The 16,199-nt window shown below is 45.6% G+C and overlaps 1 protein-coding gene across 1 annotated transcript in view; it reads left to right on the top strand.

Annotated features, from left to right (window-relative positions):
- Nucleotides 1-1,076: 1,076 nt before the first annotated feature.
- The window catches only part of asap1a (ArfGAP with SH3 domain, ankyrin repeat and PH domain 1a), an 87,061-nt gene continuing 71,938 nt past the window's right edge, over nucleotides 1,077-16,199 (top strand). Inside the window, 3 exon segments of the mRNA XM_066680766.1 lie at nucleotides 1,077-1,238; nucleotides 1,948-2,035; nucleotides 3,990-4,116. Of these exon segments, the coding sequence (XP_066536863.1) occupies nucleotides 1,977-2,035; nucleotides 3,990-4,116 (186 nt within the window). The 5' untranslated portion in view covers nucleotides 1,077-1,238; nucleotides 1,948-1,976.

Raw genomic sequence — 16,199 nt, 5'->3', positions numbered from 1 at the left:
TAAACACCAAAATGGCAGACTTGTGATTGGTCCTTTTGCGTGCCGGTCAGAGTTCTTTCTCTGCATTACTAGGCAGTTCTTGGCCACGTTACGTGGCTCCCTAGAGAGTCTGGCAATGTGAAACTACAGCATTAGGAATACCTACCTCGTATCTACACTCACTGACCATTCTCTCAGCCCCACTGACCACACAGGAGCACTTTGTAGTTCTATAACTACAGACTGTAGTCCGTCCGTTTCTCTGCACGCTTTCTTTTCCCCGTTTCCCCTTGTTCCTCAGCGCTCAGGACCCCCACAGAGCAGGTGTGATGTGGTGGTGGGTCATTCTCAGCGCTGCAGTGACACTGACGTGGTGGTGGTGTGTTAGTGTGTGTTGTGCTGGTGTAGAGTGGATCAGACACAGCAGTGCTGCTGGAGTTTTTAAACCCTGTGTCCACTCTCTGTCCACTCTGTGAGACACTCCTCCCTCGTTGGTCCACCTTGTAGATCATCTGTCATCATCAGTAGCTCATCTGTCGCTGCACAGTGTGTGTCGCTCGTCCTGTAGATGGCTGGATGCTTTTGGTTAGTGGATAATTCTCAGTTCAGCAGTGACACAGAGCGATTTAAAAACTCGAGCAGCACTGCTGTGTCTGATCCACTCATGTCAGAGGATGCTACACCACCCGAATCATACCTGCTCTCTGATGGTCCTGTGGGCACCCTGACCATTGAGGAACAGGGTGAAACAGGGAAAAGAAAGCGTGAAGAGACACAGACGGACCTCAGACTGTAACTGTAAAACTACAAAGTGCTCCTGTGTGGTCAGTGGAGCTGATAAAATGGACAATGAGTGTAGATACAAAGTAGGTGTTTCTAATCCAGTGATCGTTCAGTGTCCCTACAAGTTCTCTCCTGAGCCTTGTTTTTGTTTTTAAGAATATCACTGGAAAACAGAAAGTGCCCCCCACCTACTTTTCCCCCTTTCCTCCTGTTCTCCGCCCCCCCCCCCCCCCCAACCCCACATGGCCTCTCCTCGCTTCCTGTCCGAGAGCCGCTGAGCTCCTCTCCTCCTCCAGATGGTGGAGATCAGTGTCACATTCCTGACTGAACCCGGGACTGAACCCGCAGCGGCGCGGTCTTAACGCTCTCCGCAGAAATGCAGTGAGGTGAACATGGTGGCGCTGGGATTAACGGAGTTTAGAACACAGTTCGGTTCGGTGTTTCTACTTATATCTTCCCGGGGTCGAACGCTCTCGGTGAGTAACTTATTGAGGCCGGGTGGCGGTGGCCTGAGTTTATTTTACCCCCACCCCTCCGGGGCAAATTGGCTAAGGTTACACATCCGAGCCGTTAGAAGTTGGTGTGACCGCGAGCTAACGTTAGAATAACGGAACGACTCTGGAGGACTCCGTCGGACCGGGACTGTTGCTATGGTTACAGCGGTTCCGCCAGCTCAAGCTGTTCCTGACTGTTTTTCGTTTGTTTATTTTTTTAAATACACTGTAAAAATAGTTAAACAAGGCAAACGTTGAAGTTTTTAGGCCTTAAAAGCGTGTAAAAGTCTGCTTGTGGTGGTCAACGTTGGAATTGTGGTTTACAAAATATTAGTTTGGGTAGAAATACAGCTACTAGCCAAAACAGAACAGAGTTTAGTTTACATAAAATCAACAAAATTGTTGGGTGGGATTTTATTGGGATTTTTGTACCTATAAATGTCCTCACAGGCACAAAAACAAAACAAACAAACAAACAAAAACAAAACAGTGATGACCTGAGTGTATAATGAATAGATAATAGCTCCAAATCTTCCTGTGGTTGTTGGGGTCAGACCAGTGACCTTCCAGTCCCAAACCTGCCCCAAATGTTTTACCTTTTTGGTACTTCAGAAATAATATCCAAAATTGTGACACAGACCTTATGGAACACCCATGTATCACAATATTGTGTGTTGTGTTTAAATCACAGGTTTTCTTACTCAGGTGACCCTAAAAGTCATGAGGTCCTCTTCCTCTCGTTTGTCGAGTTTCTCTTCCAGAGATTCTCTATGGAGCAGGTGAGTTGATCTGTTCTTTAGTTTTTAATAGAATCCAAACCTTAACCTACACGAGCTTATTCTGGTTCATTCAGAACATGTGACATAAGAATAGTTTTATTAATAAATGGCCAAAAAGTTTGTAGACACCTCTAATCAGTGATGTCAGCTGCTGTAATGTACAGACACGGGTAGTCAGTTGCACACTGCTTGTGTTATCTATTTAAAGTCTGAATGCCCAGTGCCGAACATCTGCAAAGGTTTTTGAAGCAGTGAGTTGTGGAGCAAGGGGAAAGGTGCTTCTGAGAAGATGGATGTCTGTTTGTTTGGAAAAGGAATGGCAGCTAAAGGGTAACAGAAAATACAGTGTCTTTCTGTAAAATGTGGTGTTATTATTAATCTGCCGTTAGCCATTTCACATGTGTAAAGAAACATGAAGAAACTGCGTTAAAGACATCAACATTTTAAAAGGAAATAGTGCTTGGATAAATTAGGGATATAATATAGAATTAATGTATGTATAATAACAGTGTATTTACTGTATTAATATGCAGTATACCAGTATGACTACGTACATATTCCTATTAACAGTCAAATTGATCTATAAATATAACCAAAAACTAAAGCTCGAAGATTCATTCAGTGAAAATACGTAGTTGTTTACAATAAACAAATATAAACTATTTAATTAAAAACAATGAAATGGAGAACGGCCCAACTTCGTTTTCACCAGCAGGGGCGAAGCATTCTGACTCGATTCAGTTTGACTCGTTAGAGCCTCGAATCTTTTGAAGCGATGCTGCTAAATAAATCAGAAGAACCGATTCCAAATGAATCAAAATGCATCAATCGTCAACCTCTGTGTATTATTGTCCTATAAAATGATGAGGACTTTGGAGAAAAGATGTACAATATAATAATAATTGTACAAATAATGAGTGATAATAATGGTGTAATAATTAAATACATAACATACAGCCACGACCCAACAGAAGGTTCATTAGCTTCAGGGAGAGGTGAGCTAACAATCTGAGAAATCTGCAAAGATAGCTTTTTAATACTTTTTAAAAGACAGTTACAACATAGTATTTATATAAACCATATTATAAGTAAACTATGTTGTAGTATATTTGACATAAATACAATATATAACATATATAGCCGTTAATTTAAGCATATTTAAGTCTACTTCAAAATAATGCTGTTTTTCTGCTACTGAAATGTGTCACTGAGTCTGAATCATATGTTATGCCTGCACAAGTGATACCTATCATGTCATAGAAGGAGTGAATCGTTGTATTTGACTCGTGAATCAGTTTATTGAAATGTCGCGCATTCGGATCATTGAAACGGACTGTTCGGAAGAATCGGCTCGGCAGCCTATTGAATCTCTAGCGGGCATGCGCAGATGTTGTTCTCGCGTGATCTCGTCATCGGCGGTGGGAGGGGCGGAGAGCGCGTGTGTCAGAGACAGTGTGTGTGTGAGAGAGAGAGTGAGTGAGAGAGAGAGAGAGAGCGAAAAGAAGAGGGGAAAACAGGATGAAACCGCTACGAAGGCTGAAAGACTAGCCATTAAAGAAAAACAAAAACAAAGCCCTATAACCAAAGCGTTGGAGCGCTTTTAACCGGCGAATCGTGGAGAAAATGAGGGCGTTTTTCCTTCAGCATCGAGCCTGAGGACGATAACCTTATTCCGGCGGTGTTTTGAATGTGTGCGAGAATACGAGGGGACAGATAGAGAGAGAGAGGGAGGGAAAAGAGGGGGAAGGACGATAGGAATTACACGAAGAAGAGCAAGCAACCAGCACGCCGCGTTTCTGTTGTGTTTTCCCCGCAGCTCTCTTCACTGTGAGGCTGATGTGCAGCGTTTTCTTCACCAATGCAGCTGCATCATTTTGAATAAATAAAAACCCCTCTCCTCCATTTTTACTGTGTTGTATTTTTCTCCACTGTGGCGCCGGTGTCGTTCCTAAAGGATGCCGGATCAGATCTCTGTGTCCGAGTTTTTGGCGGAGACCACGGAGGACTACAACTCTCCGACCACATCGAGCTTCACCACCCGCCTGCAGAGCTGCCGCAACACGGTCAGCGTGCTGGAGGAGGTAAGAAACACAGAGAGAGAGAGAGAGAGAGAGAGAGAGGGACACACACAGAATGAGGGAGAGACAGAGACTGAGAGTGAGAAACAAAACCACAAGTGAAGGAAACCTAGAATGAAAAAGAGAACCAGAACTACAGAGAGAGAGGAATCCTGAAGCTGATTTTTCTCCTTTCATCTTAAGTCATGCAACTGTTAAATTACACCAGAAGCCAGTTTCAGTCTCATGAAGAGGGCCCTTTTCACAGAACAAGGACACACAGTGTCATTGATGGAGAGCACTGTAGCCATTAAGCTTTGGAAGCTCTTAAAGTGCTAAAGTCGCCCCCTTGTGGAAAGTCTTCATCCTGCTAAACATGATTGAGCGAGTGAGAAGGTTATAAGCCTAGACTGTTAGGTGTTTTGCATAAAAACACATTCTTACACCAGTCAACATAAGATTTTTTCATTAATATGTTATAGATGTTGGAGGATTAACTTGAATTACTGCACATTTGAGTGAAGGCGAACAGCAGTGACAGCACAGCAAGAAGACTATGTTTAAAATGAAACTGCTTTTTTTTCAGGTTGGGCGTAGTTTTAATTAGCTTCAAAATATCATTTACAACCCGATAATTAACACCTGTCACATCTGAATGTGCACCAGTGCTGCACGCTACACTTCATGCTGGCTTTTAGATGCTGATGAGCACTGGCATGTGAAGACACACGGGGGAACCCATTAACACAGATATAGCGCTCCTTGAGGACCTCTGAAACTCACAAGGAGGGGGAATCCCTGGTGAGGGCAAGCTTCAAGCAGGAGTAAGAGGTTGGCCTTGCCCTTAAGCGAGGGAGTGCCTCTCCAGAGACATCCATAAACTCACCAGAGGTGGTATGTGAACAACGTTTGTTCAGTTGGTAGAGAATCGGTCCAAAATCCTGAGCAAACCCATCCTCTGTCGAGTTGATTGTTGTCTTTAAAGGTTTGCATGGTGTGAGATTCTCTCGCTTAAAGGCAGCATAGACAACGTCTTTTAAGGTGGAAGGTTACGTTTGAGTCAGTTCACCTTAAGTTAAGCAATACATCTTGAAACAGTGAAAACAAGTCAACGTTACCCATCTATGGGGCAGAAATAGAGCTATGTCCTCGTCTCTTTTCATGCTTTTCAACCTCTGGAGGTTTCTCCGCTGTCCAACTCCCCCCCAGATGTTGTTTCTCAGCTGTGGCTCAGCCAGCGACGCAGGGAGAGAGCCTGGGATGTATTTAAAGACCTTTTCCCAGTGCTAACGCAAACAGGAGAGCTAGCTAATAGTGAGGAAACGTTTTCTAAATTTCATAGAAAGTGTATTAGATTAAAATGGTAAACATTGCCTTTAAGGGAAAGCCATCCCAGTTCCCGAGGGTTCTGGAGGACTGTATCTGTGGTAGCTGAAGCAGGCCAGAGGTGCCCTTGAGATAGACGTCTCTTGACGGTAATACAGACGCCTTGCTGTGGATCAAAGACGCCTGAGGTCTGCTTTTTCGCTCTCGAGCCCTGAGGTGGATCGCTGGCGACTCAACGTGGAAAATCATAGACTACTGTAAGAGGAGGGAATTCAGGAAGCACACTCGTGTCATGTTGGGTTTTATCCGAGGACTGCGAACACGGTTGGAATCCAGATGCTCTCAAATTGTAGCCGTGGACCCAGAGGAACAGGTTAAGAACAGCTGTGTAGTCGTGTATTTACCCGTATTCACGATTGTAGACCGTAAGGGAAGGTTTCAGTGGCGTCTACCTGTTCTCCTGTTACTGTCTGTCATTAGTAGGCTTTAAAACCCCAGTCATTTGAGTGCTGTTCCTTTGTTGGGAGACACCACACAAGTCGTCTCGTAATGAGATCCTCCTCGGTTAATTAGTGAGTAACAGCAAATGCAGTGGAACGTAGAGGAAGGCAGATGGGCTAATGGTTGCCGTGACCTAGTTGTCTGCGTGTTATGTTTATTCATGAACTGTTGGGAAGTGGCAAAAACATGAGCAGGAAATAGCCGGGCGCAGCCTGGTGGGCCTTGTTTAATGAAATTCCACTCAGTAGAAAATCGGACGGTGGAGTTATGGTCTCCCTGACGTCTCTTCTCCCCTCAGATGTCTCTTTCTGAGTCATGTTTTCCAGCTTGGATTACGGAAACATCAAATTGACGCAATTTTCTCTTTACTCCAGATCGGATCGCCCAGGACATTACTGGTGGCCGGAGTTAGCGTCTTTAGCATGGTGCTGTCGGACAGCCCTGTCACAGCAATTCAGTTATCTGCTTATCGTACAGAATATGGATATTTCCTCAGTAACTTTTCCTGACCTTAAAGACGCCCGTTGTGTTTACTGCCGTGTTTGTTTAAGACTGTCAGCTAATAGCTGACTCAGCAGATATAAACAGCTAAAAAACACAGCAAAAGATAAAACCCCTCAAATCCCACCTCTCCACTGACTGTGTCCAAGACTACTTCAAAATGGGGTGGGAGAGATGCTGCATTCTTATAGAGAAATGGAAAAAAATGTTGGAATCTGTTGGAAGAGAGAAAGAGAGCACACGGCATGGTAAACTTGTTTTAATGTGGCATATAAAGGCAAAATCAGAAGTACATGTCAATTAGTCAATCTCCTAAGGGTTAAACATGGCTACAACTAGCATTTCCTCCATTTTGTATCTGCTGTTAAAGCCCCACCTCTTCAGGTCATCAAGGTCAGGTCAGCAGCCATGTTGGTTGACGACATGAACTCAACAGTCTCGAGCTCTGAGCTTTTCCTCTCAACTCTAGTAAAAGTAAAAAGTAGTCACCCGATTAATTACTTGAGTAAGAGTAAAAAGTACTACGTGAAAAAACCACTCACGTGCTGAGTAACTGCTGAGTCCCCACTTTGTTTAATAATCAGGACGTTAAATAACACACCTGAGTGATCACAAATATAAAACAGCAACCAACAAACTCAGAGCCAGAGAATATCTCTTAAACAGTATAAACAATTCTTAATGATATCTTTACAAAGGAACAAACGTTAAATTCAGCCACAATAACTTTTTTTTTATGTGGGGCCAGGGGTGCTGTGTCTCTTCGGGTTGTTGTTGCGAAATGCATGCTGTTGTCTGTACTGTGCTTCTGTGCTCTTTTCTGCCTGTGTTTGCTGCGGGGATTTTGTGTGCCGTCATGTGATGAGGACTCTGTTAGAAGTCTTCACAAAACAAAGAGATTGTACATTGAATGGATCGATAAAAATAATGCAAATCTTCTTCACCAATACGCAAGAAAAAGTAAATAGTATGCCGCTTTAACTACTCTTTAATTCATTCATTCATTGTCTGTAACCCTTATCCAGTTCAGGGTCGCGGTGGATCCAGAGCCTACCTGGAATCATTGGGTACAAGGCGGGAATACACCCTGGAGGGGGCGCCAGTCCTTCACAGGGCGGCACACATTCACTCACACCTACGGACACTTTTGAGTCGCCAATCCACCAACCAACGTGTGTTTTTGGACTGTGAGAGGAAACTGCAGCACCTGGAGGAAACCCATACAGACACAGGGAGAACACACCACACTCCTCACATACAGTCACCCGGAGGAAACCCATGCAGACACAGGGAGAACACACCACACTCCTCACAGACAGTCACCCGGAGGAAACCCATGCAGACACAGGGAGAACACACCACACTCCTCACAGACAGTCACCCGGAGCGGGACTCGAACCTACAAACTGCAGGTCCCTGGAGTTGTGTGACAGCGACACCTACCTGCTGCACCGCCGTGACGCTAATTAACTACTGTCATAAGTACAATTTATCCAAAAATTACTCAAGTAAATGTAACAGAGTAAATGTAGTGTGTTACTACCCACCTCTGCTCACAGATTGTATTCGCTCCAGAATCTCTTATCACGTCAAGTTCCATTCAAATGAACAGCACTTCACTGACTCACATTGTGTCCATGGTTTTATAGGCATCGTATCTGCTGAAACCCGAACGCCAGATTGTGTGAACATGTCTTTAAGCTGGTCAATCTTGATTTGACACTGTCAGACAAACTGTCTCTGTGGTGGTACATATCCTGTACCGGAAGTTTGGCAGCACAACTGGACTTTAACATCACCGCTTTACCTTTTAAAGTTACATTCACCCGGTTTGTGAATTTCGGAGTGTGTACCTCGCCCGTGTGTCCCCAGTTTGCTTGCTCGTCACACTAATGTGTCCGCAGCTCTTTGAGATGTTGGAAGATACTCAGGAGTGACTGGTTCCGCTCCCTCTGCTCTTCAGAGAGCAGGAATCCCACAGAGAAAGTCACTCGTCCTCTGAAGGGTCGGGATTTGTGCTGTTCTAAGAATAGCTCCATGGCTTGTGTAACAGGAAGAGGTTATTCTCCTGAGCTGTGGGTCCAGGAGAAAAAAAAGAGAGAGAGAGAGAGGTGGAGGGGGGAGGGAGGTAGGGAAGGAGGGAAGGGATTAACCTACTTACACATGGGCCAGTGCACACCTGACCTGAAAGGACAGAATCTGCGCAGTGGGGTAGAGGGGCTTCCTCCTGCAGCGCTTCAAAAGCCCACCGCAGATTCATTCTGTGTCCGAACGCTCTCCGGAACTCGCTGAGCCCTCGGGGAATAAGGGCCAGTCATATTTGTTGGTCATGAGACAATTATTCAGTGCTCCTACCATCTTTTGGGCAGTGAATGAACGAGGCAGGACAAGGTCTGCGTCCCAGTTGTTGCACGGCATGTTGACCACATTTATGGCAGATGCCCTGTTCAACACAGTTGGAGGTGGCACGGTGCCGCAGCAGGTAGTGTCTCAGTCACACAGCCCCAGGGAACTTTGGTTGTGGGTTCAAGTCCCACTCCAGGTCCGTGTGGGTTTCCTCTAGGGCTGTGCAATTAAACAAAAACGACATTCATTCAATGATTATATTGATTATTTTTATTCTACAAAGCTGTAGTCACATGATTCTGCCACAGGGAAGCAACCTAAAGGTCGGATGTGTTTTTGCTTTCACTTTAATTAAGACGACACTGCGCCAAATATAAACAGTGCTCCAAAAATACGAGAGGAACAATGAGGAACATTATTTCATACTCGAGCATGGAAGTTGTGGGTTCGATTCCTGCTCCGGGTGACTGTCTGTGAGGAGTGTGGTGTGTTCTCTCTGTGTCTGCGTGGGTTTCCTCTGGGTGAATGTCTGTGAGGAGTGTGGTGTGTTCTCCATGTGTCTGCATGGGTTTCCTCCGGGTGACTGTCTGTGAGGAGTGTGGTGTGTTCTCCCTGTGTCTGCTTGGGTTTCCTCCAGGTGACTGTGAGGAGTTAGTGTGTTCTCCCTGTGTCTGCGTGGGTTTCCTCCGGGTGACTGTCTGTGAGGAGTGTGGTGTGTTCTCCCTGTGTCCGCGTGGGTTTCCTCCGGGTGACTGTCTGTGAGGAGTGTGGTGTGTTCTCCCTGTGTCTGTGTGGGTTTCCTCCGGGTGCTCCGGTTTCCTCCCACAGTCCAAAAACACACGTTGGTAGGTGGATTGGCGACTCAAAAGTGTTCGTAGGTGTGAGTGTGTGAGTGAATGTGTGTGTTGCCCTGTGAAGGACTGGCGCCCCCTCCAGGGTGTATTCCTGCCTTGCGCCCAATGATTCCAGGTAGGCTCTGGACCCACCACGACCTGGAATTGGAAAAGCAGTTACAGATAATGAATGAATGAATGAATGAATAATCGTAATCGTGATATTGATTTGCGCTCATATCGCCCAGCACTAGTTTCCTCTGGGTGCTCTGGTTTCTTCCCATGGTCCAAAAACACACTCTGGCGACTCAAAAGTGTCTCAAATAGAACAAGAAGAGAAAAATAGTAAAAAATAGCGAATACCAGACGGTCTCTGTCTAGTGGAGCATCTCTGAGAGTCGTTCTCCACAGTCACTTTAAGCTTTCAGTGAGACACCTGCAGGGTGAGGGAGTAAGACCCAGGGCAGGGTTAGCATTGATGACTCCGCAAGGTCACAGAACTGCTTCATGAGTAAGTGCGAGGGTTTTGAAATCAATACTAACATAAACAGGGAGCTAATGTAGTATCTGAACACAAGATATTTGCCAGCGCTGTGAAGTTTGAGAACCCAGGCAGCAGAGCTTTGCACACACTGGAGCTTCCCTGGGGACTTCACTGGGGAACTGGATAGGGCGAGGGTGCGGTAATCTCACCCTGAAGTCTAATCAAGTGATCAAAGGAATTAGCATTGTATTTACAACACTCCTAACGTATCACAAATCATTACCTCAGCCCTCAGCTAGTTCTAGGCTTAAATGAAACGTCTGTCGCCTGCTTTGGTCAAAACACCACAAGGATCAAACCCCACAGCAGCGGACTCGGAAAGTGTGGCCGCTTTCAGCGCCTGTTCCTTTAAATGATAATGAGCCGCTCTCTGTTCACCCCGACCCCGAGCGCACAGCAGTGAGGAGCGAGGAGCAGAATCTCTGGTTTTTATCTGTTTTCCCTCAGTTCTCTTCCTCCTCTGTTTTTACTCAGTGTTTTTTCCGATTGAAAGGGCAAAGTCAGGGTTAAAAATTGGAGCCAAAAATCGCGTTGTGTGCACTAATGATGTCTGGTGATGTGGGAGACACTCCGCCAGTGTGACTCATCTGAGGCGCCTGTCCCTGTTTTTGGCAGCCTTTAGCCCTGCTCTTGGCCTCCTGTCAGAGGAGCTGCTGGACACTGGAGAGAAGACGGCACTGGAAACGGATGCTGTGATGAAAGGAAGCACAATGGCAAAGTCGTTCTCCTTAACGACCTCTTGCATTAGACTAATAATTACTCTGGTTCTTCACACAGCACGGCGCTCCTTCAAGTTCCTGTGTGTGGACGCCTTGTCATCTCGTTTCTGGCGTGTATGTGTTCTCTGATCAGCCACAACATTAAATCCCCTTCTTGCTACATTCATTGTAATTTGATCAGCTCCGCTGACCTTAGAGATGCACTTTACAGGTTTACGTACATTGTTTACCCATTTCACCCTGTTCTTCCGTGGTCAGGACCCCTGTGTGTTTTGGACACTGATGTCGTTGGTGGTGTGTTGCGCTGATACGAGTGGATCAGACACAGCAGTGCTGCTGGAGCTTTTAAAGCCTCTCGTTGGTCCACCTTGTAGATGTAGTCAGAGACAGTAGCTCATCTGTCGCTGCACAGTGTGTGTCGCTCGTCCTCTAGTCCTTCATCAGTGACACAGGACGCTGTCGGATGGATGTTTTTGATTGGTGGACTAGTCTCGGTCCAGACGCCGAGGGGTTTAAAAACTCCAGCATCACCGCTGTGTCTGATCCACTCGCACCTGCAGCGTTGAGAATGACCCACAACCCAAATCATACCTGCGCTGTGTTGGTCCTCTGGGGGTCCTGACCATTGAAGAACAGTGTGAATGGGGGTTAACAAGTATGCAGAGCAACATATGGACTACTGTCTGTAATTGTAGAACTACGTAGTGCTTCCTGTGTGGTCAGTGGAGCTGAGAGGATTGTAGAAACCAGGTCATGTATTGCTTTGGTCAAATGAAAAGGCAATGAATATGCATTGATTCTGAACACGTGGTCATTTGCATAAGAGAGAGAGCCCTCTCCAACGGGCACTACGCTGGCTTTGATGCCTAGCATCTCTTTAGTGGTTTTTTTTAGCGCTCCTTGTGGGATATCCTGTTCCATATGTTGGCATTTGGTTTCTCCTGTGTTCAGTCTGTCAGGTGCTTATTCTCTTTAGCAGGTGTTGTTGCTTTCAGCGCCAGAGAGGGAGGTCCGACGTGACTCATGTTTCACCGAGCCCTTCTCTCAGATACACACAGGGTTACATCCTCAGCATCTTTCCTTCGCACCACGTGCTCCCTTTGTTTTGTTTTCAGTGAATCATAGCGGACTGCATTGCAACACGTTTTTTAACGCCCAGCAAAATTGCGTCTTGGCGCTTTGCTCTTGTTAGTCGCGGCCAGACTGTGACAGCGCTGTGTATAAATATGTAAAGTGCGTTTGCTCGTAGAGCCGCGATGCACACGCTCCAATGACTCAGCCTAATTTGGCTCTCGGCATGCCTCTCCAATGCAGCTCCCTCCCTCTACCTCTCCCCCTTCCTTTCCTTCTCCTGAGTGCTAACAAGCCTTGTCGGATGTACTACCTGGATGTGCCCCTGGGTTTGGGCCTTACTTTCCTTTCTGTTTCGGGCCGTCCATTCATCTCTCTCCACCGGCCTTAATCCTGCATTCCACGGCTGATAATAGTTTCTACGGCACTGCTCACGTTCCCTTCCCTCCCGCCTGAGTACGAGGAACAGATGGCACGGCTGATGGCGGCATGGATGAATACTGAAAGGCAGCCGGCATGAGCCATCCTGGAAATCCTCGGTTCTCCTCTTTCAGGAATGCTGCAGTGTAGCTTGCGCCCTCTCAGTTTGGAAGCATAGTGAGATCGGGAATGTCCCAGTGGGTGGAATTGGCAGTCCGGCTTGCTTTGACGTGTTAAGACAGCCCTGATGTCTATGAGCGCATTAGCTTAAACAGTTGGGAAGTAGTGCTAAATGAAGGCAATGTCACTAGACCAACTAGTGACTAGGGCAGGTTTTATTTATTGTCTTTAAAGGTGACATATTCTCTCCAGTTTCCGTGAATGAACACTGTGACCTGCTTTGGTCAAAATACCACAAGGATCAAACCCTACAGCCCGCCCTGTCTAAACAGCCCTGTTCAAAATGGCTTTCTCAACACTTTATATAAGAATCAGCACCAAAGCAGAGCAGCTCATTTATCCCATGATTTCTGACATAGGCAGTACATTGCTTGGGTGATCTTGTTTCACAGTGTGTGGGTTGGTGGGCTCTAGATCCACAAAGTAATGGCCACATGCACTGAACTGTTGATAATGTGTCCAGCATGTATCTGAGGACCTCTACAAACATTCAGAATGCAGTGTTTAAACTCGTTATATTTCCAGGTTCGATATTACATGTGTCATCTTTACATTGACCCTCTCTCTGTGTTTACTGTGCTTTTGGTTCATGTGGATGGTTCTGGAACTCTAGGAGACTCTCAGTTTGTGCTCAGAGCTGAGGGAACACTAAGAGAATGCTGCCAGAGCTGATAATCCTCTGTGTGAGGAGTGTGGTGGCCCTTGGCGTTCAGAGGAAACTCCCCAGGGCCAGACACTGCGGCTGGTGCCTCAGTGACATGAGTGCTGACTAAATCTGCCTTGCACTGCAGCAAGGTCTGCACAGCACATTTTAGGTTTGAGATTAGCCGCTTATAACAGCTGCAATAACAGACTTTATTATCATTATTATTCCACTGACTGAACAGCTTAGAGAGTTCTGGGAATTAGGATGTTAATGTTATCGTGATAGATTTGTCACGAGTCATGGGTATTGTCAGTACTCCTAGAAATGTATAGTCACTGACGGTTAAAGTTATCAATTTATTAATGAGATAAATGTTTAATGAAACATTTTTTTAGTGCTGTCCAAGTTTTTTTAATAGTTTGTCTCTCTGAATTATCTATAGCTGCTGTCTAACTTAAACCTAGTGGCTGTGGACAGTTTAAATACACTATCTGGCAGCTAACAGCATCCAAAATGCACTCTTTTAATCTGCTAATTTGGTTTTATTTCTTGTGTTTGGTTAATAAAAGTTCCATTCACGCTGCACAGAGCTCACTGCAGTGTAGCAGTAGCAGTAATTCAGAGTGTCCCTGAATGTCTTCGTTGTGTAACTGTATATAGGAGTAAATAGCTGTAGCTTGTGTTTATCAGTATTCCAGAAAGGACTAATTGTTTCCGCTAATGAAACCTTCTGTAAACTGCTGAGGTTAACGGCTTAACAGCTGTGCTTCTGAATTACTGAAAGTGATTTTGTCGGCTCCTGTGTCTATAATTAAATACACTGATGAGTATTTTATGGTCAAATACCAACAGTAAAACAATTGTGATTAATCACGTGTGTGATTCAAGGAACACACTGAGCTATTTAAAATGTGGCAGCGGTATTGGTCGAACATTGTCTGATCAAACCTAGAAGAATCTCATGATATCTCATGTGTAGTAGAATTCCTCTTGGTATTGTCAAGTTACTGTCATTTTCATGTGAGGGATTAGCCGATGCTAAGGAAGACATGGGCAAACTGCTCCTGCCGCCCCCAGCCTCCATTACTGACTTCGAGGGGTGAGTTGATTTCACTTGGCAGCAGAGAGGCGGGCGTTCATTCACAGCGCCTGGTGATTCTGATCCCCGGTGCCCAGGAACAGATGTCCATTCCCCTCAGCTGGCCAGTCCAGACATACGAGAGGGTTTATGCTGAGATATTTAGAGAATGGACAGAGCACATTAGCCAATAGGCTGTGATAGCTACTCATTAACCGGAAGCTTCTCAGAATTATCAATGCCGGTCCTCTGACGTCCTTGTTTGGCTTCAGATAATATATGAGGCTAATTTAATGGGATTTCCTTGTAACACAGCGGAAATCAATCAGCGGTGCAATAACCAATCCACTAGTACTGCAGTTCTTGCTTAGGTAAGCATGCAGTGTTCTTCCACGTCACTACCTGCCTAACGTAGGAGGGGAACTTGAAAGGCTGACAGACGCAGACTACATACGTTCTGAAGGCATTGCGCACATGGTAGAAGCAGATGCCTCGAGTGTGGGGAGCACAGCTTGCATTGTTTACATGCATGATCTGCACATTCAGAGAGAGACACCTATAAAGTCTGAAAGGTGGATCCATTCCGAAAGCTTTTCCGGAAAGGTCCAAGGCTCGTCCCCTGGTGTTCCAGACTTCCAGGACGTTTTATTTTGCTTGGTTTTCTTGTGCGTTCGGCCATGCAGGAAGGCCCTCTTCCCCGCTGTAACGGCGGAAATCATGATGAATCGCTATGGTGACCTATTTTATGGCCGGCTTGATCTCCAGCCATTGATTTGTGGCCAGATGGGAAATCAGAGGATTTGTGCCGACATCTATTTGCCTTGAAATTTCTGGCACAGCGTGGATTGGTTTTTCTTTTTTGCGCTCAAGAGCTTGTCTGCCGGTATTAGAGAGCATTTCCCCTGCTCAGAAAGCGCAAATCTACTCCCGGAGCATTGTTTTTCTGCAGTCAACACTACACCCCGCTGTAATCAGTCTATCCTCTTGTTTACTCCTAAGGTTTTTTTTCTGAGGGGCTGTTGTTTTGAATCTTGCCGAATGGTCAGTCTCAAAGATGTCTGTGTGCAGCTGGCTGGCCTTAAACAAACCATTAGTAAGAAATAAGAACATTTACTGCATCAGCATTATTTATCTTTGGTGGTTTTGACCTACCGCACAGAGGCTGCGTGGTTTACATATTCAGGAGCGGCCCGATGTGAGGCCGGCCAAGGAGACGCTTTAATGCTGTTTATCTGGGCAGTAAGTAGCTTTTGGGTTGTAAAAACACTGTATTAAATTTGAATAAAAACAAATACACATAAATACACTTAAATTAAACCAGATGTTACATTTTTAAACCATTTTGAAATATCGATTTCTTGTGATCGGGTTCAGCGAGGAGGGGTTTGGCCCCTGGGTCTCTGTGAGGTTGCAGGGACTAGATGGATTTGTTTAATTCCAATTAAATTGCCAACAACCAAGTGTTGTTATAAGTAGTTAGTTTTCCTGCAGTACGAATGTCTGCTTTTAAAACCTCCCTGTGTTTGATGGTGTTCAGCTGGTGCGGGCATTAGACACTAGAGAACACAGTTCCACTGCTCCATAGCCCTATGCCCGGGGCTATGTACCGCTCCGGCTGAAGCTTAGCATTGTGCAGTGTGACCTAGCAGTGCTCCAGGGCGTCTCACTTCATTTAAAGCTTTTCTAGGGAGAGAAAACAAGCTGAGTGTGCACCACGGAACATCTGTGACCATGATAATGGTGTTTACAGTTCTGTGCTCTGTACTGACGTCATCGCTGCCCAAAACGGTCCACGGCCTTTGGTTTTCCCTGGCCCGAGTGTTGCAGACGTGTGGGTCTTTGGCTCGACTGCTGTGTCATTGTCAGCGGAGCCCAGTTTTTTTTTTTTTTTTTTTTTTTTTTTTTTTTTTTTTTTTGCTGTTTGTCAGCAGAATATCAGCAG

Source organism: Hoplias malabaricus, chromosome 9 (genome assembly GCF_029633855.1).
Source record: "Hoplias malabaricus isolate fHopMal1 chromosome 9, fHopMal1.hap1, whole genome shotgun sequence".
Classification (NCBI taxonomy): domain Eukaryota; kingdom Metazoa; phylum Chordata; class Actinopteri; order Characiformes; family Erythrinidae; genus Hoplias; species Hoplias malabaricus.
The sequence above is the reverse complement of the archived record's forward strand: the minus strand, read 5'-3'. Positions and strand labels throughout refer to the sequence as shown.